Below are 24,986 nucleotides of genomic sequence, written 5' to 3'. Positions count from 1 at the left end.
CAGCTTTTTATCAGTTGCTGAGGGATTACATGCTCTGATTTTTTATGTTTATTTTTTGAAGCTCTGTGTATATAAATTCACACTTATTCATGGCCATAAAACCCACCGCCAACACCCAGCTTGACAGCGACGGTCAATAACCATTTGAAATGCTCAAGAAAGGGGCATTAGAATGCTCTTAAATCAATACAGCCATAGCCAGAGGCGTTCATCATCACGTTGGTTATTAAAATTCAAAATGAATTGATGCCTTTGGAGTGCAACAGTTCTCCAGGCCAAGCATGGTGCGAGCGTGTCAACACTATTACAAATGCAGTGGGACCAACAAAAAGCAGTGAGCATCCCGTTCTGCAGGGGAATCTGCGTGTTGCATACATTGTAATGGCTTAATGAACCTTCCTGACGCACACATGGGGCTCCGGCTGGATATTGCTGCCATGAATCACCACGGGTCGTGTGGCTGCAGAGTCACTGTGCAGCATCACTGCTCACAGCTCTGCCCATGGAGTGAGCAGGGGGTACAGCCCTGCAATGGGCACAGGTCACTGCCATGAAGTTTTCCTCCCTTGGCAGCTTGACCAAAAAGCAGAGGGTCTGTAGGGCTGAGACCCATTTTATTCTTGTATCCACCAAACTCCTGTTGTTCCCATAAGCCACACAGTGCTTACAAGCCTCAGATTTTTGAAATACTTCTCTATATCCCAAATAAGAGAACACAGTCTTCTGCACTGGCTATAGAGAGAGGCCCTAAAGACACTGAATCACAGAATCGCTGAGGTTGGAAAAGACCTCCAAGTTCCTCAAGTCCAACCCCAACCCATCCCACCAGGCCCATAACCACATCTCTCAGTGCTACATCCCTATGGTTTGAAACGCCTCTAGGGATGGTGACATCCCCACATCCCTGGGCAGCTGTGCCAGTGCCCGACTGCCCTTTTGGAGAAGAAATTGTTCCTAATATCCAACCTAAAAAGTGCAGGACCTGGCATTTGGTCACATCAAAGCTCACACCACTGGCCTCAGCCCATTGATCCAGCCTATCCCAATCCATCCATAGGGCTTTCCTACCTTCAGACAGACCAACATTCCCTCCCAGCTTGGTGCTGAGGGTCCCCGCACCCAGATCATCAGTGAAGATATTAAGATATTTAACAGGACCAGCTCCAACACAGACCCCCTGGGGAACACCGAGGCAGGAAGAAGCCCAGTAACTCCAGTCATCCCAGTGAGCACAGCACACACCAGCCCCAATCCCATGAGAAATGGAGCCAGAAGGGGTTTTTTCTAGCTGCAGGGACACAACCAGGTGACAGAAGCGAGCAATACATATGCTGTGCCTCATGTACAAAGCCCACGCTCCACCCTCTGCCCTCTCTTTTTAATCACTCTCTAAGGGGTTTGGGGCCCTCTTTCATCTCCGCAGCTCCTTTCCTTCCTTTCATCAGAGGTTTATTACATCATTAGAGGATTTTAACTGCCCGCATGCTGATGAAAGCTGCGCTGCATGAACGACGTCTGCTTCCTCTCTGCACAGTCCACAGCAGCAACTCTGATACACAGTAATTGCCTTTGAAGGGAAAAAAATAAAGCAGAAAGGGGACAGTATGACCCTCAGAAAAGAAGCAGGGAATTAGAGAGGCTCTGATGAGTCTCGGGCAGCTCTGGGGCTGGCACTGGCAATGCAGCTGGTTTGCTGCAGCAGCTTGAATTGAAGAAGGGAAAAAAAAAAAAATACAATTTTCATCTAACAAGATTTGTCTACAATGTCCCCAAGTCCCGTGGCTCATATAAGTAACACATCTAATGAAATTTCATTTCGTAAGCACGCTATTTCACACACCAGTACTTTTCCCCAACTGCTCTTCCCTTGTGGATTCTCTCACTGAACTGTACAAGAATGCCACGGTGCCATTTCATAGAAGCATAGAATGGCCTGGGTTGAAAAGGACCACAATGACCATCCAGCTCCAACCCCCTGCTGTGTGCAGGGTCACCAACCAGCAGACCAGGCTGCCCAGAGCCACATCCAGCCTGGCCTTGAATGTCTGCAGGGATGGGGCATCCACAGCCTCCTTGGGCAACCTGTGCCAGTGCGTCACCACCCTCTGGGTGAAAAACTTCCTCCTAATATCCATCCCAAACCTCCCTGTCTCAGTTCAAAACCATTCCCCCTTGTTCTATCACTGTCCTTTCTGAAAGCCAGCAGAGCCACTACAACAAACCTGGTGCCCTTTCATAGGGATGACTCCACATAAGCAGCACACTGCTGGATGCACACATCCTTGGACACAGAACCTTCGCTGTGATACAGCAATGGGAACATCAAAGCAGGAATGAAGGAGGCTGCTTGGGAACATCACCACCCACCATTAGATGAATGGCTCTGCAGCAGGACATGGGGAAGGATCAGCTCACCTTGCTGCTCCATAGCCACAGCTTGCAGGAGTGTGAGTCACAGCTCGGGTTGCAGGGTGCCATGCCCTATGTAAATCCTTTCTGAGAACTACCCAAGAACACCACGCACGTAGCTGCGATGGAAGGGGTCAAACCCGGACCTCCCATCCTGCAGAAGGGAGCATAACCTGCACTGATCTGCTGGAAGTATTGCCATGGTTTGGAACCATGAGGACCCACAGAGCTGGGATGGCTGTGGGGTGGGGGCAGCACACTGGAGGGCTTTGTGCAGAGCAAAGCCAAAAAACCCTCCTTATCCTTATCACAACCTGATCGCAGGGAGGGAGGGAAACAGCTTACCACTATTCTCCACCCAGAGAAAGCAAAGACAAGGCTGGATTTGCAGTAACTGAAGCCCAGAGATTATCTCACTCACCAAACACTGAGTCCAGACACATATTTCTCTGCAATTCACATAGATCTGCCTATACTCCAGTTCACATCGGCGTGCAGATGCTCACGTCCCACTCCATGCATGCAAGAGGAACCCCCTACCAGCTCCCATCAAATCTCATTTGGAGCCACAGCAACACCTGCAGCCCCCCATCCTAGGGGCCCACTGAGCAGTCAGTAACTGGATGGGGATGAACTGAGGCCAAGGGGCTCCCAGCCCCATGTCCATAGAACCCTGGTGGGCCCCATGTACCTCCACACCTTTTAGCCAGCAAAGACAACAGCAGAACAACACAGCCGTGAGCTCAGGGATTTTGTTGTTGTTGCTTTCACAGCTTTAGCTATTTTCCAGCATGTAAATACAAAGTAAGGGTCAATGATTCAACAGCGATTAAGGCTGAAACGCTGCAGCTCGTACCCATTAGACTTCAAAAAATACCCATTATATTTCCAAAGTGCTCCCAGGAGCTCAGCCAAGCAGTTCTTGGGGAGAGCTGCCTCCTCGGAGGGCTCCGTGTACCTCGTGGGCACACCAAGCAGGCAAAAAAGCAAAGAACCAAACAAAAGGATTAACACATTGTAGATTCTTAACACTGTTCCCCCAGAGACAGAACAAGCACGGAGCCTGATGGAAACTTGCAATTCTCAAAACCATTTGCACTATTTGTTTGCAACTGCGAAAGATGAAAACATCAAACTGTAGTGCTTTAGGTTTCTGACAATTGCTGGACTGTCTGCTTTCATTCTGTTCCTATCATGGAGTTTCCACCCCATTGAACATCAGCCCCCCGCAGCAGCCCCACAGAGGGGATGCTGGAGCAGCCCTCAGGCAGTGCTGGGAGCCCCCCCAGCACACTGTGCCCAGCACAGGGCTTCCCTTCCTTCCTCCCCCCCTTTGGGGAAATGCAAGCTGGCATTCCAAATCCTAAGGAATCCGTAGATTTGAAACATCTTCTGAAACATGCAATTAAGCAATGCTGTTAAATAGCAGAGCCTGGTGCATGAGGATAGTTCTATTCGTTGCAAAAAGGATCGTTTCTTCATCTCAGCCCACTCCCAATTACAGGGTGAAACACTGTTTTAGTTGTCTATCTCCAACCAAGATAAAGCAGGGAGGGCAATAAGATTAATCCCCTAAATTAACGTTTGCTTTGCCTAGAGAAAGGCTGTAGTGCAGCACAACAGCAAGCTGTGCTGCACAGAGGATTTACATAGGGCACGGCACCCCCACCACACACACACCATGGACATTAGAAACCTGGCGAGCATCCACCACTCTGAACTGGGAGCTCCTTCTTTAAAAGCTCTCCAAAGGGAGAGAGCTGCCAAGAAGACACTTCACTCCTCGCTTTGGCAGCTGAAATCCTATTAGCTTCCAAAATGAGGAGTGACAGCACGACCGTCGGCTCTCATCTGTAATTAGGGAGGGCACCGAGGGTCAGAGGAGCAGGAACCTCCGTATGGCACTGAGCACCAAGGGCAGGGCAGTGCTCACTGTGCCCACGCTCAGAGAAAACTCATCTCGGGCTGAGCTGATGATTTCATTTCCCTGGTGAATTAGATATCTAATTATCAATAATTCATAGCCACAGGCAGACGTGCAAGTGGTTTTGAGAAGTGAAGTAGAAACAGAAATAATGATTCTTGGAATGAAAGCCAAGCATAGAGACAGATCTAGAGAGGGAAGAGGAGGTGAACTTCACACGCACGTGTCAAAACCAAGCCAATGTCAATCACATACATTACAGCCTGGGTGCCAGCTTAAGAGGGGCATCCCCAAACGCTCTGCGGGTGGTATATGACAGGATGCTTGCCTGGATGGTGCCCAGTTCTACCTATCCGGATGGACAGCTCGCTCTCATGGTCAGGCCAGCAGGCAGGATCCTGCTCACACTTCTCCTTTGCCACTCGTGGGTCGCAGCTCAAGGCAAACACGGTGGAGGGGGGTCCGCTGAAACCCTGCAATGCAAGAGGCAAATTTAGGCTTTTCCCACATCTTCCCATTGGCTTTTTCCCAACCCTGTCTCCAGGGACTGCTCTGATCTCTGCATGGCTGGGAATGCCTGGGAGACAACGAGCTCATACGTGTCCAGAGGTGCCCTGGTCCTGCTGACCCCAATGAAGGGTTGGCATCAGGGTCCCATTTCTTCACCAAGCATTGAGTTTGCAAGGGAAACAGTATGTTCCAAACTGAACCCGTTTCCTCGGTGTTTAAGTGAGATGTCACGTTCACAACCACCCAGTGTTATTTCCAGACCCAGAGGGCCCTGTGAGACTCCAGACTCAGCTGGAATATATCCCTATAGCATTTGTAATCTCCAAAAAAACAGCGTGAGGTGGCCAAAACCAACACATCCAGCTACGTGCAAAGTCTGCAGGGAGCCCAGCACACAGCAAGAGGGACCCTGAGCCCTGCCAACATGGGCAAGGCTCACAGAAACCTGCTGCAATAAGGGAAGTGCCAGAGCATCAGCCAAAGGCATCCTAGCAGCCCTGCTTATGCTCTGGGACACGTAGCACTGAGCTCTGCCCCAAGTTCCTCATCCCCCCTGGAGCCCCATGGTCCCCAGCCAGCAGCAGTGGCACGCACAGGGATGGATGTCACCAGGCAGGAGCACAGGCTCAGTTCTGTGCTGGTGGCAGCAGAAGGAAGGGACGTGCACTGAGCAGCCCGCAGCAGTAATGGGAGCCTCGCTGGGTAAGGTCGTGTTAAACAAAAATAAAGGTTAAAGATGAATAACTCAGTCGTCTCTTCTCCCAGCATTTGCATAATACTGTCTGACCTGGGCTATTAATGCTAATCACACACTCGCTGCTGGTCTTCTCTTGCAGTTTAATCAGGGTGAACTCACCTCCTCTAACCCGGCACCTGCAAGCAGCATGAGCAGGAGGAGGGGGGGCTGCTGTTCAGCTTGAGCAGGAACAATTTCTTACCCAAAAGAGCCACTGGGCAGTGGCAGAGCAGCTCAGGGAGCAGAGGGTTGCCATCATCAGAGGTGTTCAGAACTGTAGGGATGTGGCACTGAGGGATGTAGCCAGTGGGTATACTGGGATAGGTTGTGCTTGGGGGATCTTGGAGGGCTTTTCTAACCTTAATGGTTAGAAAACCACAATACGCTATGACAATAGAAGTGATTTACAGCAACCCCTAGATGGCTGGTGAGCAGGAGACATGGCACAGCTTCAACACTATAGCATATGATGGGGAGAGGACAAGAATGGAAGTTCATGGGCTTGCCTTCAGTGTGCTACCACATTCAGCTACCAAAGAGAAATCACCATCCAAACAACTGCAGCTCAAGTTAAAGAGGTTCCACCAGCACAGTGAGGTCAGACCACTTGCAGTCCTGCAGAGCAGCATCCCACAGCTATTTGCTGCACAGCCAATGATTATCAACGCGGTCTGCTTCCAAGCAAGCGGACGCAAACTTGAAGGTATTTCAGATGCTTATTGTAAGGTCAGGTCACCTCCCTGCTGGCAGTACAAACACACAACTCTATCAATTGGAAAAATATATGAGTGACCTTCAGGAAAGCACACGGTTCTTCCAACTGCGATGGCTCTGAGTCATTTCAGTCCGGTCCCTGCGTGAGTCCCTTAATTGGAACGTGTCAGTGGGTTAAAAAAGCATTAGAAAGAGAAGAGGGAAGTCAACCCACATTAATTAGCTTGTGCTACTAATTAGCGCTAACTGAAATAACCACGGGGGCTGATTACTTTCCAAAAGCTGAAATGCAATGGGAGACGTGCACAGGAAGATCCACAGAGCTGGGAGGAAACTATTCTGGGCACAGGAGTCCCCACAGCCCTTATTCCTGTATACAGAGCTGCAGCAGAAAAGTCGTTAGGATTTCATGGCCTATTGTGTTAAAAGGAAACACGCATCCTTACAGGCAGCAGAAAACAGTCAATTCCCACCTCTGTACACAATGAAAAGCCAAGTAGGAGCCCAAGAGCATGCAGGACAGCAGGCAGCGTCAGCAAAAGCTCACGTCCTGCCACAAGGAAATCCCATTTGGGGTGTGAAACCCTCATCTGCAGTAGCCACAGTGTGATGAAGGAGCAGACCAGCAGCAGCCACCACGATCCCAATCCAGCTCCCCAGAGGGACCCATGTCACAGATGGGCAGACAACCCCTCGGCCCTGCTGCATGGGATGGGCTTTTCTTCTTCCTCATGTCCTGGCAAAGCAAAGGGATCACACAGAAAAGACCAACACAAAGCAGGGTGGTGGCTGAAGGAATCCTCTCACCACACAGCAGGGTCAGGCCTTGGACCACAGCATCCCAGATGCCCCCATGCAGCCAATCCACCCTCCTGCACCAGCTGCCAGCAGAACCGAGTTGTACAGCAGCAAAACAGAGCGATGCCTTTAAGGAGCAATCTGCTCCTTCCCCATGCAACCAATAAGGGAGAACAAATTAATGAAGAAATCAGGATGACAAAACACGATGATCCGGCTCGGTGGGGATCAGTCAGTACGGAAGCTGAGGGTGCTGCCAACCCATTGCCATGCTGGATGCTGCCCAGCCAACACCTTGGCAGCTCCATGGACACAGACTGCCATCATTAGCCAACAGCTGAAAGCATTTCAAGAGGGAAAAGAAATGGGATGGATTTTACAATGCGATTTTAAAACTAAATAAATGTTTCTAACTCGTCCAGGAGCTAACACAGAGGAACAAATAAGAGAAGGGTAATAAGCAATGTCTGGATGCTGCCCAGAGGCACTGAGCTCGTGCTTATTAAAAGAGAGAAAGTGGTAACAGAAAGGAAAAGCACCAGGAGGGGTGGGCAGTAATGTGGACAGAGAACAGAGCTTGAGGGATAGAACAAGGCAGCCCGAAGCCCTGCAAAGGCACACAGTACTGTGTAAGGAAGAGAAAGACAAATTTGCTTTCATATGCAAGCTTATGGGACTTGGAGTGTTTCAGGTACATCTTGTTTTGCATTTTAATTTGGAGACTGCTAATAACAGACCAACAATAACAGGCAGGGCAGCAGAAAAGTACTTCAAAGCCAATTCCTCTCAGGCTTGTTAATGAGAGCCAGGTCAGCTCAGCTCACTGCAAGACATGGAGGTGTCTCAGGATTTCTTGCATTTCCCTTACAGGTCAGCTGGCTGAGGTTTCATAACCTGGAGCAGAGCAGGCACAACCAGAGGCAGCAATCAGAGCCACCCGCAGAGAGCACTGCCAGGAGAGCATAAACCATGCTAGAAAAGATGACACCTGGAAAATAAATGCATGGGATGCACAGCATGAGTTTGCATGGTCCTGGTGGGGACACAAAGCTCTTGGGGTCTATAAAATCAGCCCAAACCCTAACCCTAACAGACAGCTCCCAGCTAAACCTTTGCTCCCCATCCCTGCAGAATCACAGGACTGTTAAGGTTGGAAAAGACCTCCAAGATATCCAAGCACAATCTATCCCACTGTGCCCACTGACCACATCCATCAATGCCACATCCTCATGGTGACCACACTACACCATAGGCAGCTGTGCTATTGCCTGACTGCTCTTTTGGAGAAGAAATGTTTCCTAACATCAAACCTGAGTATCCCCTGGTGCAAGATGAGGCATCTCTCATCCTACCGAAGCCCCACGGCTGAGCTCTATGCAGCAGTGGGTGAGGATCACCTCTCCCAGGCACCACAACAAGAGCTCACTGGAGACCTATCAGCACCAACTCGCAGAGCTGGACCTGAGCACAGCCAGATTTTCAGCCTCCAATAAAACAATCAATCCCATAAATATTCAGCCCCAGCAGGACCATACCTTTACCCCACAGCTCTCCCAGGGGGCTCAGCTCACCACTCCCAGCCCCACAGCCTGCACTACTCTCACCCAAATGAACCCCAGGGTCAGGACAGCCAGCAGGGGGAGGGGGACCCGGGGGTCCCAGTGCCCACACTGAGCATCTCCCATCTGCCTCCTGCCACACTGCATCCTCCCACGTCCACACAGCTCGTAGCTATGGCAGCAGGAATGGGGAAGGGAAGGTTTGTCCCTGGATAGAAAAGAAATCAGCATTTGTTCATTAAGTCTTCTTGCTGTTGGAGCAAACAGCAGCAGACTGGAGGGGCTCTCCTATTGCAACACAACAGCAAAACTTCCCTCTAAGAACCGGGAGCAAGAGAGCTTAAGTGAATAATAAGGAAGCCTGGTATCAGTTTATCTGTAACTAATGTAATACTACTGCGAGTACATTTTATTCACTGCTAATTATCAGCCGCTTTGATAACTTAGAATTCTTCCAAATTGCAAACAGAGGCTCTAATCATCGCTCCCCACTGATGAGCTGTGAGAATAAATCAACCCTCCTCCCACATCTCCCAAGGGATGGGGACAGTCCCATAGGGCGACCCAGAGCACCCTGGCTGGGTGTCCCACGAAGGCACACGAGACAGTAAAAGGGATATATTTGGTCAAAGCCAAATATATTGGTTGTTCTTGTCCATGTGTTTGGGGCTTTGCCTTTCCAGGAGGGAGCACAAACACCACAGGAATGTTGCTGGCACGCTGTTCCCAAGCCCCCGAGGAGGCCCAGGGGGTTTGTTACACAACGTGATGTTTTGCAAAGAGCAATATTTAACATGGCAGAGTGGAAGGAAGTTTTTGTAACCTCTGCCATTCCAAAAAACAAAAAAGACACTCAAATAGAGCTTTGCATTTCCCCTGTGATCCAACTGAAAACAACTTGTTAAACAAACAAGACCTCCTCGGCAAAAGGAGAAGACAAATTGATGTCACCAATCTCCTTCCCCAAGAATTCTTGGAGGAACTTTGAACCCCAAGCAGCCCTTTGCTTAGTAAATCATCTCAGAAACCCCAAATCCACCTCTGGAGTGAGGACAGCAGGGTTGGGGGTGGCAACACTCAGAAGCACACACAGAACGCAGCCATCCTGCCGTCCTCCAGCTGCAACAAGTAGGAAGAATTCCCCCAGGGATGGCTCTGCCCATTGCCATCACTTGGCACAGCAGCACTGAGCCGGCGCTGTGAGATGAGGTTTTAATTGCAAGCAATAAGCCTTTAAGCCACCGACAGGATTAACCAAAGCTTTTGCTCCTCACGCTTACCAAAGCCTAATGGAACAGCTCTGCATCTCATCCCAGCCTTTCCTTCCTCCTCACCTTGTGTATTCAGAGCATGGCAGTGAGTATTTTTGCAGCCTTTATCACGCGATGCTTTTTGCAACAGTAATAAAAAAAAGCCAAGGGAACTTCAATTAACAGCTCATTTTCACACCACATACTTCTCAGGAATGATTTGTTATCGGTGCAGATTGAATTGATGTATTAAAAAAAGGGAAAAGCAGGTCCATGAAGGGCTGGCACAATGCTGTTCCTCAGCCAGAGCCCCTTCTCCTGCAGCAGTATATTCAAGACAGCAGCAACAAAGCATCATCCCAAGATAGAGCCTGCAGCCAACTCACTCCCCAGCCCAAGGTTCTGCTCCTTTTTCTTTCTCCCAGGGGAGATGCAACCTGCTCAGGGTGCCTTCCCAGCACCCAACAGGACTGGCCCGTCCATCTCCCCAGCCAGTCCAATTAATCTGTTAATCCATTACAAGAGAGAGGCGTGATGAAGGACAAGGTACTTCCTAATTACCACCAATGAGAAGCTGCCCCGGAGGGCACAGCTGGATTTGGGGGCATATAGGTAAATAGGGCAGCACCCACAGGTACAGAGGAGCACAGCTCCTCTCTTCACTTATTCTACCAAAAACCTGCAAAAAACACTCCTTGGCTTTTCACAACTCAGCTCCATCAATAAACCTGCACGGTGCTGCTCCCCTCCTGGCTGCATCTCATTCCCAAGCACCCATGAAATAACCCTTACTTATATGTGCCGTGTTTACCTCACCTATAAAGTCCTGACAGGCCCTAAAATAAAACACAGCACATGAGAAATGTAAAGCAAGCACAAGATGCCTCTCCAGCCCGCAGCTAAGGAAGGGCTCGTGTGGCAGCTCCTCATTTTGCATTGGCTGTGAAGCCTGAGAGCACCACTTTAACATCACCTCGTCTTCACTGTCTTGCTGATAATTAGAGCAGGGCAGGAGGCAGGAAAACGCATCGCAAAGGCTTTCACACCTGAACTGTGACATCCTGAGGCAGCACCCAGTGCCTCCCTTTGACCTGATAGAGGGGAGGGACATCCAGGTAGGCAGAGCACCATAAGAAGAGCCTCAAGGATGAAAAACCAACACACAAGCTGCTCCTCGCCATGCTGGGTTGTGCAGCAGCAAGGTGTAGGGCTGTGTGTCCCAACATGGGCACAACATCAGCTCCTCGCAGCCCACCCGCAGAGCAGGCGGTGTGTGGAACTGATCTGGGTGAGTCACAGCTCACCCCGAGAGCAGGCTGACATCGTGCTGCATTTCTAGATGGATGCAGATAGATTTGCTATGCTCTGCGTGAAAGCAGGCTGACAGTTCATCACCCAACCCAATTGGAACCGGACTCTCTCCTTTCTCTTAATGCCAGGTTTACATTTCACAGTGGGGGCATTCATTTGGGTGATGCCATGAATAAATCCTATGGTGCCCAAGGAAGCAGAGTCAGCAATCCCCTGTTACAGGTCCTCACCCAACACAGCTCAGGTCTGTGCTCCCAGGCCCTGGGCAACTCCAGTCAAGTGGCCAAGAACTCAATAAACCAGAAAAGACACTGCACACACACGTCCTTCATTTAACACTCCCAACACAAAGCCTCCACCTACAACAGCAATGAGGATGTGCAGCTAATTAACTTTCTAGGAGTCGCGGATGAACAGGAAAAAGCACATAAAGAATGGGAACGAGTGATGGGCGCGTCTCAGGGGAATTAACAAATTACATCAGAGGAATTTTTATTCTGTTTATAAATTGATGCTGCTGATGAGCCCCAGCACACCCATATTACCCCATGGAATAACAAGGTGATCAGCTTTAGCCCCACACCGAGCCCACAACAGGAGAGCTGCACTCTTGCTGCCTTAGATGTGGGGCTGGCAGGGTTTGGGGAAGCAATGCATGCCTTCTCCAGGCACATCCTGAGCCAAACTGTAGATACCATCATTACTACGTAGGACAGTGTCCCTGAAATGCCTGTTTACTGAGTTCTCCAGTCCTTCCCAAGAAGGCTCCCAAAAATAGCCTAAAATCCACAGTGCAAAGTGCTCCATCCCAGAACAGATTCTAAGAAAAGCTCACACGCATCACTGGTTTCCCTGTGCTCACCCAGGCCAGCACACATCGAGACCCCACTGCAGTGCTCAGGAATACATGGATGAGGGGCACAAGCACAGCTCTGCTATAAGAGGGTTTAACGGGATCTCGCCCCTGCTGCACCATGCACACAGTTACTCCTCCATCACTGACCCCAGACCGAGCTCCTCCAGCTCTCACCTGCCCATCAAGCCATCACACAGCTGCAAACAGGAGTGTAAGAACCCCCAGATCAGACAAGAAACATCACCCAGGTGCTGGGCACAATTCTGACACTCAGGGTCCTTTCACAGAGCACCTGCCAACCCAGGAGAAAGGCTTTTAAAAGGCACTTTAGATACTATTTGCTGTAAATCTAAAGAATGCTCCACCCATCACATGCAGCTTTATTGATTTACACTGCAGTCAGAAAACAAACCCTGTATCTAGCTGGCAAGAAAATAAAGAATTCAATTGAGGAGATATTTCCAGGGCAGAATTACAGCCTCTCTCCACTCATCCTTTACCATTTTTAACCTTTAACGTTGCTCCAGCGAGAGCCAGGGACCCCAATAGCTCCCTGCCATGAGCTGCTGCCCACCACACGTTCCCTTCATCCACCCAGACCCCAGCATAGCACAAGAGCCCGCCCAGCATTTCCAGCACCACAAGCCTCGAGGTAGAGGAGACGAAGGCGATTAAGCATCATTATCCTATTTAACATGATGACCCCAAAGCAGAGAGGATGTCATGCAGCCGGGCAGCGGAAGGAGCGATGTGGTTAATGGGAAGGGCGGACGCACACGACACATTGGGGTGACGCAGCCCACAAGGGTCTGAGCCCTGCAGTGATTTATCTTCAGATGCATTTTCTATCCCTTGCCTGGCTTGCACCGTCTTCCCTGTTTCACCAGCACCAAGTTTTGCTCGCTCAGAGGAGCCTTTAAAGGGCAATGATCCAGAAAAGAAGAAGCAACAGAGCTCCTGCAAGCCACAGCTCTAACACAGGCTGTGCCCCAAATGTACCTACCTGGACACAAGAGCAGTAGCAGGCACTGGGACTGCTTGCAGCCCCTGCCTGAGGCTTGTTGACCTGGCTGTGAGAGGCTGCTCAGGGTCCAGCAGTTCAAAGATGAAAGCACAATGCATGCAAGGATTTAGGAGCAAAAGCAACCAGGGAGTGTTTGAAGATCAGGGCAGAGCTGGCTGCATCTTTCACACTCCTGTAGAACTCCTTTGGGAAGAGTAAGGCTGGAGCAAGAACCCAACGGTGGAAGCACAACACATCACACATACCAGAAGGCAGCAAAGTCAGCAGAGCTGCAAGACAGATTTGAAGGATGAGAATAATACTCCTTAATTCCAGTGTTCTTACGTGCTACCATAGACCAAAGGCAGCTACTCGGCCTCAGGGACCCTTTGTGCTGAGTGCTGTGCCAACACACAGCTATTATTAAACAGGTTCACTTTCAAAGGTTCTGATTGTTACCCTCAGCCCCAGTGCTTCCTGAGCAGAGGGGAGAGCTCCTCACCCCCACCACCTGCCCCTCAAAGTGGCTGTAATGTTAGAATTCAGCAAAGGAAGGAGGAAGCTGCTGCAGCATCACCAGGGCCAGAGGAGGGAAGAGGCAGGCAAGTCACCTGGTAGCAGGGTAAGGCATTCCCTGAAGGTACAGAAATATCCTGCTGCAGAACCAGCTCTGCCACTGCCTCTCCAAGTACCAAAAGCATCACACTTGAGCTGAATATGGCACACAAGGAGATGGTCAGTAGCATAAAGCACACCCAAACACAGTGTTACACCTTGTTGTCCTCTGCCAGCTCTGTAGACTCAGCTAAAGGACAAGCAAACATGCTAAAGCCTTCCCACGGGGAAGCTGTGAACAATAAAGATGTAATAGATTAAATCTGTCTTTTGTAGGGAATTTAATGACTACAGCTGTTCAGCATCATTAACCACTTTGTCTTGGCTTAACCCCACCCCCCCCAGCACTGCTGCTGAGCAAACAGCCGGGTACCAACAGAGCTGCTGCCCACTGCGGGGGGAGCCAGGCCATGCTCCCAACCTGGGAGCTGCTCTGGGGTGATAAGGAGTCATTAAAAGCTTTTAGGACCCGTTGCTATACAGCATGGCAATGAGGGAGGGGGTGCCAGGGATGGGCAAGGCTCTCTGCCAGAGCTGTGTATGGAAACGGCTCCTCCTGCCCAGGGCTTGGTGTGTCCACTGCTCTCATTGACATGCCTCCGTCTCCTGCTTCCAAGAGAAGGGAGAAAAGAATAAATAAAGATCAAGATTGCAAGACGTTAACTGATGTAGAAAGAAGTGAGGCTTGCTGAAGGTAAAGAGCTCACAGCAGCACAAAGAGCCGAGCAGGAGGCAACAGCTCTTCTCCCACTAGGACTAGGCTGGACGCTGAGCCCTAACAAGACTAATGTGTTTCTAACATGCTTGGCACTGTCCCTGGTCACCACTCCATCCTGTTCTTTGCAACACAAGAATTTCATGCCCCAGTGCTCTTCCCCCTCCACACGTTCCCATTTCAAAATGCACACCAGCACAAAGCATCAGCCACCAGGAAGGAGCTGGCTTTGCAGTGCAACTGTTTGTCTGTTCTGTTGAGAAACACCAGCATCAGGCAGCTGATCAAACACAGCAGCACCACACAATCAGGGCAAATCAGTGCTGGAGACCTCAGGTTGCACAGAGCAGGCACAAAAGGCACAGACCTGCTGCTGATGGTTCCCCAGTGCTGCACAGCAGGGCCAGCACCCCCAGTTCCACGCAGTGCTGCTGCTGAGAGGTGCTGAGCAAAGGCACACAGCCCCAGAGCACAGCATGATTTCTGGGAGCACCAAGAGGAGGCAGGGAGAGATCTGACACATCTGACTGTGCCTGATAGGGGAGCCTTGCAATGCAATGGGTGGGGAGAGCCCTGATACAGCCACAACCAGCAGTCCTGCCACTCCTCAAAAGGGAAATTTCATGCTTCTCATCACAAATAATCCCACTTGCACTAAAAGAACTGATTTTCTTCTAAATCTATTCGAAGGGTTTTGATAACATCCTTACAGATGAAGCCATGCGTAGGGTTTCAGCCATAAGAAGTTTCTGATTTATTTATTTTTTTAATAATACTCTTAGACAGTCGGGTGGTTCATCCAATTCTGAGATGCTCAGAGGGCTGGCAGCTCTGCAAATTAAACCTCTGGGCTGAAACAGAAGGTCACACCTGAGCTGTTTGCAAAGTGCTGCCAGTGAAAAGAACAAAAGCAGAAGCGTGGAAAATAAAGGAAGCAAAAAGGAAAGAGCACAGACAGCCTAAAGCTGCATTCAGCACAGCAGAGCCACGGAGGCTTGGGGAAAAGAGTTTCATTAGATCTGTGATAGAAAACAGTCTGTATCTGGCTTCTGTCACAGCAGAATCCAAAGGAAGCAGAGAGGATGGACAAAGTGCATGAGTTTTCATGGCTCGGGACTGCCAGCAGATCCAAGTAGCATCGCTCCACTGCTGTCTGTGCACAGCTCCTACATCCACCCCACCCCACTCAGCTCCATAAAGCCCACACAGCGGGCACAGGGCAGGCAGAGCCTTGGGAGTGCACTTACCAGCACAGGGATGAGAAGGTCAGCGAAGAAAACAAAAGCTGCTCCCAGGGCAAAGCCCACAGCCACGGGAAGGAAAGCGAAGGCTCCAAAGCTGCCAGAGTGCTCAGCCATCTCAATAGCTGGGGCCAACAGGGACCAGTAGGAGGCGGCCAGCATGACCTAGGAGACAGAATGTGAGTGGTGAGAGCATGGGGACCACATTGCTCTGCTCCTATGGGCACTGATGTGTTCAGCCACACAAGCAGCATGGCTGCTGTAACCCAGCACCATCATCATACCCAGCTCCCAGCCCAAATGCATCACTGAAGGATGGAGAAGGAAAGGATTTGCCATCAGTTTGCACCACGAGTGTTTTTCTTGGCTCAAGCCTAAAGCAACGAGTGAAGCACACAGGCTGGTAAGGGGAATTTTCCGGGAACCTTGCACAGCCACAGCAGTCCATTATTAGATGGGAGCAGCTGCAGAGTAGGAAAACCCCCCTTAACCCTGGGGAGCACCCAGGCACTGCCTGCTCTGGGCACAGATCCCAGCAGAGCTCTCTCTGTGCATCACTTAGTGCTCAGCAGCAGCACATGGGACAGAGAAGGAACTATCCTAGAAAAACTGAATCTGGGACCTGTGGGGTTTTTCCAACCCAGCCCAGAGAAGGGCAGGTTCTGTTGCAGCCGGTTGCTCTGGGTGTTTCCCAGATTAGAGAACAGAAGGCCAAGCAAGGCACTGCTTCCAGCAGCTCATACTAAAGAACCTATCACCAATGTGTATTTTATCCCCTTATCTCTTCCTCTGCTTTGCTGCATGACGCACTAGGCTGGGTTAATTGGAAATCACCAGCACAGCTCCAGCAACAACACTGCAACTCACCTGGGACCAGCTCTAAGGAATGACCCCATTGGAATCAATGATGATTTAATCTCTATTCAAAAGTCAGGCTTAATACAAGGGGGAAGGGAAAAGGTGTGAAGCAGAGGCAGAGAAGGCAGCAGCTGGATGCCCACTGTTCCCACAGCACAGATGGGTCTGTGACACTGGGATGAGGACAGAGACTATGGGGGGAGCAATCTTTCTGGGGTCTCCATCCCCCATGCTGTGGGATGCTGCTCTCCGCCCCATACAGGGTGTATAGGATGCTCTGCCAGCTGCATGGTGCTCAGAGGAGGTCCTGCCCAGTTCACTCACTGTACGAGTATTATCCTGCAGAACAGAGGTGTGTAATGAACTACCCCACTTTAAAATCATTTTTACAGAAGGAGTGAGATGCCTATTGCTGTAGACACCAGTCCCTGAGGGATTGTGTAAATCTCAGCTCTCTGTGAGTAAGAAGAAAGCAGGCTGTCATGTCAGACTTAACCACAGCTGTCAAACTTCATATTTCAAATGCCACCTCCTTTAAAAAACAACAACACACCCCAACATGGAAACACTGGGAAAGGCTTTGCAGAATTAGATTGTCATCTTATGTTAAGATATCATCCCCCACGTGAAGCAGAGGGCTGACACAGCTCAGCCTCCAGATCCCATTACCACTCAAGTCAGCATCAGAGCTCCTGCAGCCTTGCTACACGCAGCCCCCATAGGAGCAAGGCACAGCTTTAGGCTGCCCAAACCTTACCAGCTCAAGGAGCAGTGCTGAGCTGCACTGAGAGGTTGGGTTTGCACAGGAAGGAGAAGGGATTCATTTATGTTCCTGGGCTGTCAAGAATGACAGTGAACCTCTATAGCCACTCTGGAAAGAATAGCAATGGTTTTTCAGTAGTGGGACATTCAGGTGACCCTCCCATCCTACTCCCAGGGTCATCAACCCTCTGCCTTTGGCACACAGAGCCCAGGTACCCCCCCCCCCCCCCCGGGCCCCCCCCCCCCCCCTTTTGCCCCCCAGCCCCCCCCCCCCCCCCCCCCCCCCCCAATAAAGACAGGATACAAACCCCACAGCATCACAGAACAAGAGGTGTCCAAAGCAAAAAGAAGAGAGTTTGATCTCCCCTTCCAGCACACACCATGCAATCAAGAGAAAGCCCTGCCTGCAACCTGCTCAGATCAATAAAGCACGAAGCCGTTCCCACAGAGGACAACTTCTGCACGAAGTCTTCCCACTGCATTTGCTGGCAGTGCACAGCGGTCTGCTCAGCTCCACCAAGAGCAGGAACCCAGCACTGGGCTGGCACGGGCACACACTGCTCCTGCCAAACCCTCAGCAGAACCTTCATGCTCCGGAGCTGAACTGCAACATAAATCCACCAGCTTTGGGAAAACAAAGAGAGGATGGGGAGAAGGAGGCCCAGCAGAAAGCAGTTGTGCACCCAAAGAACCCCTCAGGCTGCAGGGAGCCCAGCTCTTCCTTACAGCCATCAGCACATCCAGACACAGCAGGTCTATGTGTCTATGTGCACAGCCAGGAGTACAAAGCACGTGGGCAGGGTGGGTTTGGTTCCATTCCCTTGCTTTGTACCCCCATAGCAGCAGTGCCGCAGGTGCAGGACATTTCCACAGCTGAGATTCACAAGATTGAGCACCAAAAAGCTCATGTGGGATCAGAACCTGATTGCCTCACACCAGGACAGCCTGGCACCGTGGAAAATGAGTGAAGCCAGACCTGCTGCCTCATACTGATGGGAAATAGCTCAAAACATGGCAATCCATAACCACAACAACATTGCCCAGGTACCCACCAGCACCAGCCTCTCCATCCAGGGTAGGACTCAGCACCCAAAGCTCCCCAGAATGCTGCAGCCCCAGCTCTGCATTTCCCTTCCCCACCCCAATCAAGGTGCCATAGTGCCACAGTCACCTAAAACCACACTCATGTCAAAAGCTCCCTCCATGCACACTGCATTCTCTTCTTGGCATCGTGCTTCTGCAGTGGGAGCACAGCTACAGGGGAAGCAGCCCCACGAATGGCACACAGATGAGATGACCCAAAGGGAGAACAAAACAGGAAAGAGAACTGGAAGGCAAGAGATTGGCAGGATGCTTCCGCAGTGGACTTCTGTGCCTGACTTCATTAAGGCTCCAGCAACAAGAACCAGCCTCAGCAGACCCGTGTAAATTACCCATGCTGTTTTAAGCAGCACTGAAAGGGAATATTCAGCGCCAGACTCGTCTGGTACAGCATAAAGAGCGTGTCTTCGTGATTTTTCTGCTTCACCTGGGACAAAAGAAATCAAACTGCAGCCCAATAAAAGGAACAGCCACGCAGGGAATGAGGACTGGTAGCGTTCATATAGCCATCAACCCCTTGATGTTCAGAGAGCACAGCACCTTCAGGACAACACAGAGATAACAGGGAATGTTTCAGGCCCAAAAAAAAAAAGGTCTTATTGAAGAATATCAGATTTAAGAGAAGAGCCAGAATTCCACATCAGCTGCCCCAGTAAGCAAAGCCTGATCTCCATGGAAACACACCGCCTCTGCGTGCCAAACCCGCTGTTATCCGTGGTTTGTATGGAGGGAACTGAGGCAGATAAACAGCCAGGTGCTCAGCGGGCAATGGGGTGGAAGCAGCCGAGCATCCCCTTCACTGCAGCTCTATATGAGCCACCTGGTGCAGGCAGCTGCACCAAAGGGGAGGGAAGTGAATGTGCTTCACTTTGTGGTTATGCCCCAGCTCAGGGCATCACAGCAATGTGAGCATGGGCCCCAGCTTGTACCCACTCACCCAGGGCAGAGGTGGACCTGCAGAACAAGCTGTGGCTCTTCAGGTCTCCAACCACACCAGACCTTCCTATTTGAGTCACCTGGGTGTCCCCATCCCATCCTCCTGGCTCAGCCAGCGGTGGCAGGGAAGTCTTGAGTTCTTTCTTGATATTCCACAATGAAATCTCCCAAGACACAAGCAAGGAAACTGTTACCAGCGGGACAGAATTACCACTGTGACCCATCTCACAAACAAACCTGGCCCAGGAGAGCCCAGCACACTCTCCAGCCCTATCAGTGGCTCCAGGGACACCGAGCTGAGCACCAAAGTGCTGCAGTTAGAAGCTGTGCAGCACACGGGGCGAGGAGGTTTGCTGGCTCCAGCAGAGCGCAGGGGAATGCAAAGCAACCCAATAGCCCAGATTTCAGAGCTCACACCACAGATAAAGAGAAATTCAGTTCTGTCTCTATTCCAGCACTCAGAGACGTAGCCTGTATATATTGGCAAGAGATCCACTTCAAAGAGACGGCGTTTAGCAGAAATTCCTTGCAGCAGGAGAAGTAGTCCCTGATCACTGTCTGAAGAAACATTCTTTTGGGGGCAGGAGAAAGAGAGAACAGCACAAACAGCTTTCAGAACAGGCTGCTCACATCCTGCTCTTCCTCCCCACAGTCAAAGCACACACAGCACCCACAAACCGCCTGCTCTCCTCTGCTGGAGGGGCACCAGCATGGCCAGCCATGGGCTTATAGCACTGCCCAGCTGCAAAGAGCAAAGCCTGGCTGGAACTCGGGTGGGTTCTGTTAGCTGGGGTAACCCCCTGTGGGCACAGGGGCAGTTGAAAGGTGTGGGGTTAAGCGCAGCCTTTGGAGGGAGGCATTTTGGTCCCTTAGCAGACAAAAGGCAGATTGCTACAGGCACATCTGGAACAAATCTAGCAGAAAGGACTAAGTTCCAAGCTCTGGTGCTTCTGCCACATCAGTGCTGCCCAAGAGCTCAGCCCTGGGGTGCAGAGCTGCTCCTAGAGGTGCAGTGATACCATCACCTCCTCCACAAGGGCTGCTGGCATCAGTGTAGGGCTGCTCAGCTCATGCTTGGTGCAGGCAGCTCACCAGAACCAGCAACCCATAAACAGCCACAAGTCACAGCTGGTGGCAGCGCTGCCTGCAGCAGGACCCTGCAGCCCATCGACATCCTGCTGGTGTTCCCTCCAGACACTGCAGTGATCTCAGGAAGGTTTCCCTTTCCCGCTCCCAGCACCACAAATGCAAGGAAGCTGTGGAAAAGCCAGTGTTTGTAGGACATCTGCTCTGCGGCTGAGCCACACCTCTGCCACGCAGGGATGACTCAGTGACAGCACTGGGGCTAATGCAGCAGCTGGCAGAAGGCAGCAGCACCCAAAGCTGGTACCCCATCTAATGGGGACAAAAGCACCACAGCTGAGCAATGGGATGGGGACAGCAGGAAGCACCTGGCAGCACCTCCCTGACTTGCAGATGAGCTGCTCATAGGGACAAGGTTGTCTCTGGCAGAAAGGCAGCTCAGAACTCAAACGCCGCAGCCAAGCTCCAGAACAGGCAATTCCTAAAACAAGAGATTAATTTATAAAAGATGACCCAAGAATTTGTTGCAACAGACTATCTGAATTATTCACATCACTAGCAGGTCACTGATACGATCCAGAAATACTTGCTAGGAAGCAAATCAAGTTCTGCAGAGCTTCACTTTACCTACCCAGGCATGGGAGAAGCTCCTCCTGACCCCAGTCCAGTTGAGTTTGACTCAAGCATTTGGAACAGAGGAAGACCTGTGATCTCTAAGGCTGCAAACAAACTTCACCTTCATCAACAGGGCTGCAGTGTTTGGGAATACACACGTAGCAAGGAGCCCTGCTCAACACACAGCATCAGTGCTAGCAGTTACATGCTGTAGGATAGACAGGCTCCTGTTTCATCCTGAAACCTGGCAGCACAGCCCACGATCCAGGTGCCAGGACACAATGAAAGAGCTCTGGCTGAGCCCCTTGCTGTGCATCCAGGGGCACTGGGAAGGCACAGGGCAGAGGGAGGCAGCACTGGGCTGGGCAGCAAGGAGCTGCCTCCAACCTTTGCTAATACAGCCATGGATCTGACAGCATGTGGGAAGTCCAGACACCCACAGCCAAACCACTCCTGAAATCCTTCTTTGCAGCCAGCTCCCACAGCACATCCCGGCACACAAGGCAGCAATGTCAAAAGCATTCCTCAGGGCTTCCTACCAGGGTCAATGCACCCTCCTAAAGCCTTCAGGTGCCGACAGGTTGATGTCTGGTATTTCAGCAAGTCACCAAGACACGCCAGCACTGAAGGGAAAAGCAGCGCCGTCCACCAAGCACCGGCAGCCAGAGAACATCTACAGCTCTCAGACATAGAAAACAAATATGATTTATTGAGTCTGAATGAGCCTCCACTCGCTCATAAACACCCCAGAGTCTGGGCAGTGGGAGACATTCGACATTCACAAGCCCCAGCACAACCTCAAACCACAGTTGACACCACAGTTTCACCTCTTCCTTCAACACCTTGCAAGCATTACATCTACTGTATGCCCTCAATTTAGGCTTCACTACCTTTATTCTCCAGGAGTTTAAGCCCCTCAGCTCAGTAGGACAGCAAGAAGCGAGCTATGCACACTAGCCTGAAGAACAAGAGCTCTGCAGTCCAACTGAACTACTCCAGGACAAGGAATTCAGGAGCCCAAGCTGGTGAGAACGTAACCCCAAAGCTGGCACCCTCGTGCCCTCAGCCAGCACTGAGCCATGCCCCTCTGCTGCCACATCACAGCAGGTAAGCATCAGGGGATGCTAATAGCAGCAAGTAACCAAACAACGTACAGAGAAGCAGCAGAGATGTCAGCACAAGAAAGCACATGGAGGCACTGAGCAGGAGGAGGATGCAGCACTTACCCCCGCAGCAAAGCCCAGGCTCCCATCCAGGATCCGCCTCTGAAACAACAAAATGAACACAAACCACAGCAATTTACTAAGGGCACAACAGGCAGAGTGCAGCCACACCACAAAGACACGTGGAGAGGAGGCAGCTGTGCTGGTGTCACACTAAGGTGACTTCCTTCCTTCCATTTTTGCAACCCAAGCAATTGCTGTGCTGTCATACAATGAGCAGTGATTCAATATCCAGCACTGCAGCCACCCTCCTGGAGCAGAGATGTCCCCTCCAGTGTCACCCAGAGCCTGAGGGCTGTCCTGGTTACAACTTCATGTGCCAACCCACCATTGCTGCCCTGTGATCACCCCAAAGATGCAGGAAGCAAACTAGAAGCCATTTGTACACCACTGCCATTCATCTCTCCTCCCTTGAAGGTTTTTACTCCTCTAACATGGTGCTGCTACAAAGAAAGCCATTAGTCTGTAGCCCAGCACGTACCCTGCCTGCTTCACCCACAGCAGCTTTTCTCCTTTAGCACACCACCCTCCCCCAGGAAGAAAAGCAGCACGTTGCTGCTAAGGGAATCTCACTTTGCAGCACACTCCTGAATAAATCATCACAAGAGAGAGACATAAATAATAAATCCATCACAGCAATTCTGAACACAACAGCGGGGGGTGGGGTCTCCAATTTCAGTATATGAAATTACTTAAAAGATTAGAGTTCTGCTTGTTCTGAGCATCACACATCAGAGGGGAAAGAGCCCACTGCTCTGCCCCATAAACCACAGCCCAGGGTTGGGAACTTCATTTCCTCCTTTGTTGTGCTGGCACACAGAAGAAGAACAAGTTGGATTCTTTCCCTCCCAGCCCAAGGACCACACAGGACCAAATTCAAGTCCCTTCTGCTCAGGCCCCAGCAACCAAATCTGCCCATGAGCTGAGTGCTGCCCCTTCCCAGTACTCACCTGCCCGCTGGAGAAGATGAACACCAGCGCTGAGCCAGCAGCTGTCAGCCCCCAGGTAAGGAGGGTTCCCAGCACTGCCTGCAGCACCGGGCCCTGCCCCGGGATCATGATGATGAGCCTAGGAGAAACAAGGAACATCAGGAGAAGCCTGCAGTGTGAAGAGGTGGAACAACCCACGTGTCTCTGCCTGGTTGATGGGGGAGCTCAGCCCCTCGCTCAGGGGACAGAGCTCACTGAGCTGTGTGCCCTCCCTTTCTGTGTTTCTTGCTTCCCTTTAAAGTTATTGCAATTTAACTCAATCATAGAGTTGAGGTTATAGGCAACGCACACAGCCAACATTGGGCTCAGACCCATGGGTTGTATGGGGAGCAGAAGCTCTATCCAGTCAGGGAATGGCATCCTCCACCCGCTGGAGCATCTCCCAAGCCTGGAGGGTGTTTTGCTTGGAACAAGGACAGGTCCAGCTCCCACACAGGCTCTTCCAGCATGACCTCACATGTACATTGAGGAGCAGGAAGAACACGGGGATCAGGCTAACACCTCACTGAGCACAGCTCAGCCCACATCCCCTGGCAGCTCCCAGGCACATGCCTCACACCCCACTTCTTTGTGCTAAAACCCCATCCTACTGGCACCAAAGACAAACACCCTTATGGCACAGCCAGGACAGGAATCATCCCTGGGATGGGTACCACAGCACGGCTCAAAACCCACAGCTGGGGGCTATAGATAAAGGAGGGGACTATTGCACACCTGGGAGCAGCACTGCTTTGCATCACAGGCTCGCTAAGAACACACACATATGGGGATAAATATATCTTTCTACACAAGCCTTTGCCACTCCTTCAACCCCTGGGGGGGCTCATAGTGCCCTCGCAGCCCCCAGCAGGTGCCAGACTTAAACCAGGCACATCAACAGCACGGTCAGCCTCATAGCCCCAAGCAGAGGGACATCCCCAACCACCCTAACAGTGCCCCCAGCACCTGCAGAGCCCCACAGCCCCCACATCACCCCCCTCTACACCCCATAGACCTGCTACCAGCCCTACAGCTGGCAACCGGAAGCCCGAAGCTCCCAGACCCAAAGCCCCCAGACCCAAAGCCCCTCACTCCCAGGCCACAACAACCCCACGGACTCTCACAACCCTAAACCACTTCGGCACCTCCAGACTCCCTCCCCACACAACCCAACCGCCCCCAGGCCTCATAGACCCCATATATAGACCCATAGACCCCAACCCCATATATCCGACCCCACTCACCACCCGGACCCAAACCCCGACTGCAGCCCCGCTCCACTTCCTGGTGCCGGCACACGTGTCGCTAATGACGCCCCTCCTACTCCCAGCTCTCCACCAATAGGCGTGGGATGAGCACCGGGATGATGGAGGGAGAAAAGCCTGAATTAACCCGATTTTTGGTTAAAATAGAAAAGCTCAACACTCAGGGCCTCTCTACGAGTCCCCACATGCTGTGTCCCCATGTCAAAGAGGGCTCAGCTCGTCTCGGTGCCGCCACATATAGCAGCAGGATGCACAGAGTTCTGCATCACCGCCCTCCTCCTTCAGTGCTTTTAAGTCTCTGATCAGCCTCCCCTGCTGCAGCTGGGGAAGGTCGGGGCCGTTTGAAACCTCTCTGATTTAGGATTTAATCAATTTCCCCCCATAATTGCTTGCATCCTTCATTAGCTGCCGTTAACGAGGCAGATGTAGCATGAGGTGCCAGCTGGGAGGGATGGGAGGACTGAGCATACAAAGCTTCCACCCTACAGCCCCAGGTTCCCAGTGAGCCACGATGAGGGTAGATGGGATGGGGAC

At 51.3% G+C, this 24,986-nt stretch overlaps 1 protein-coding gene across 3 annotated transcripts in view; it reads right to left on the bottom strand.

The window, feature by feature from the left end:
- SLC39A11 (solute carrier family 39 member 11) overlaps window positions 1-24,634 on the bottom strand; it is a 55,939-nt gene extending 31,305 nt beyond the window's left edge. The window contains exons 1-5 of one of the 3 annotated variants that reach the window (XM_015879863.2): window positions 24,432-24,631; window positions 23,170-23,287; window positions 22,223-22,261; window positions 15,648-15,806; window positions 4,683-4,806 (exon numbers count right to left, since the gene is read on the bottom strand). In XM_015879863.2, coding sequence (XP_015735349.1) covers window positions 4,683-4,806; window positions 15,648-15,806; window positions 22,223-22,261; window positions 23,170-23,277 — 430 coding nt within the window. In that variant the 5' untranslated portion in view covers window positions 23,278-23,287; window positions 24,432-24,631. Of the gene's footprint in view, window positions 1-4,661; window positions 4,807-15,647; window positions 15,807-22,222; window positions 22,262-23,169; window positions 23,288-24,431 lie in introns of all 3 variants that reach the window. The other 2 variants (XM_015879862.2, XM_015879864.2) reach the window with 2 other exon arrangements.
- Window positions 24,635-24,986: the final 352 nt, after the last annotated feature.

Source organism: Coturnix japonica, chromosome 18, assembly GCF_001577835.2.
Source record: "Coturnix japonica isolate 7356 chromosome 18, Coturnix japonica 2.1, whole genome shotgun sequence".
NCBI lineage: Eukaryota > Metazoa > Chordata > Aves > Galliformes > Phasianidae > Coturnix > Coturnix japonica.
This window is presented reverse-complemented; position numbering and strand designations above follow the sequence as displayed.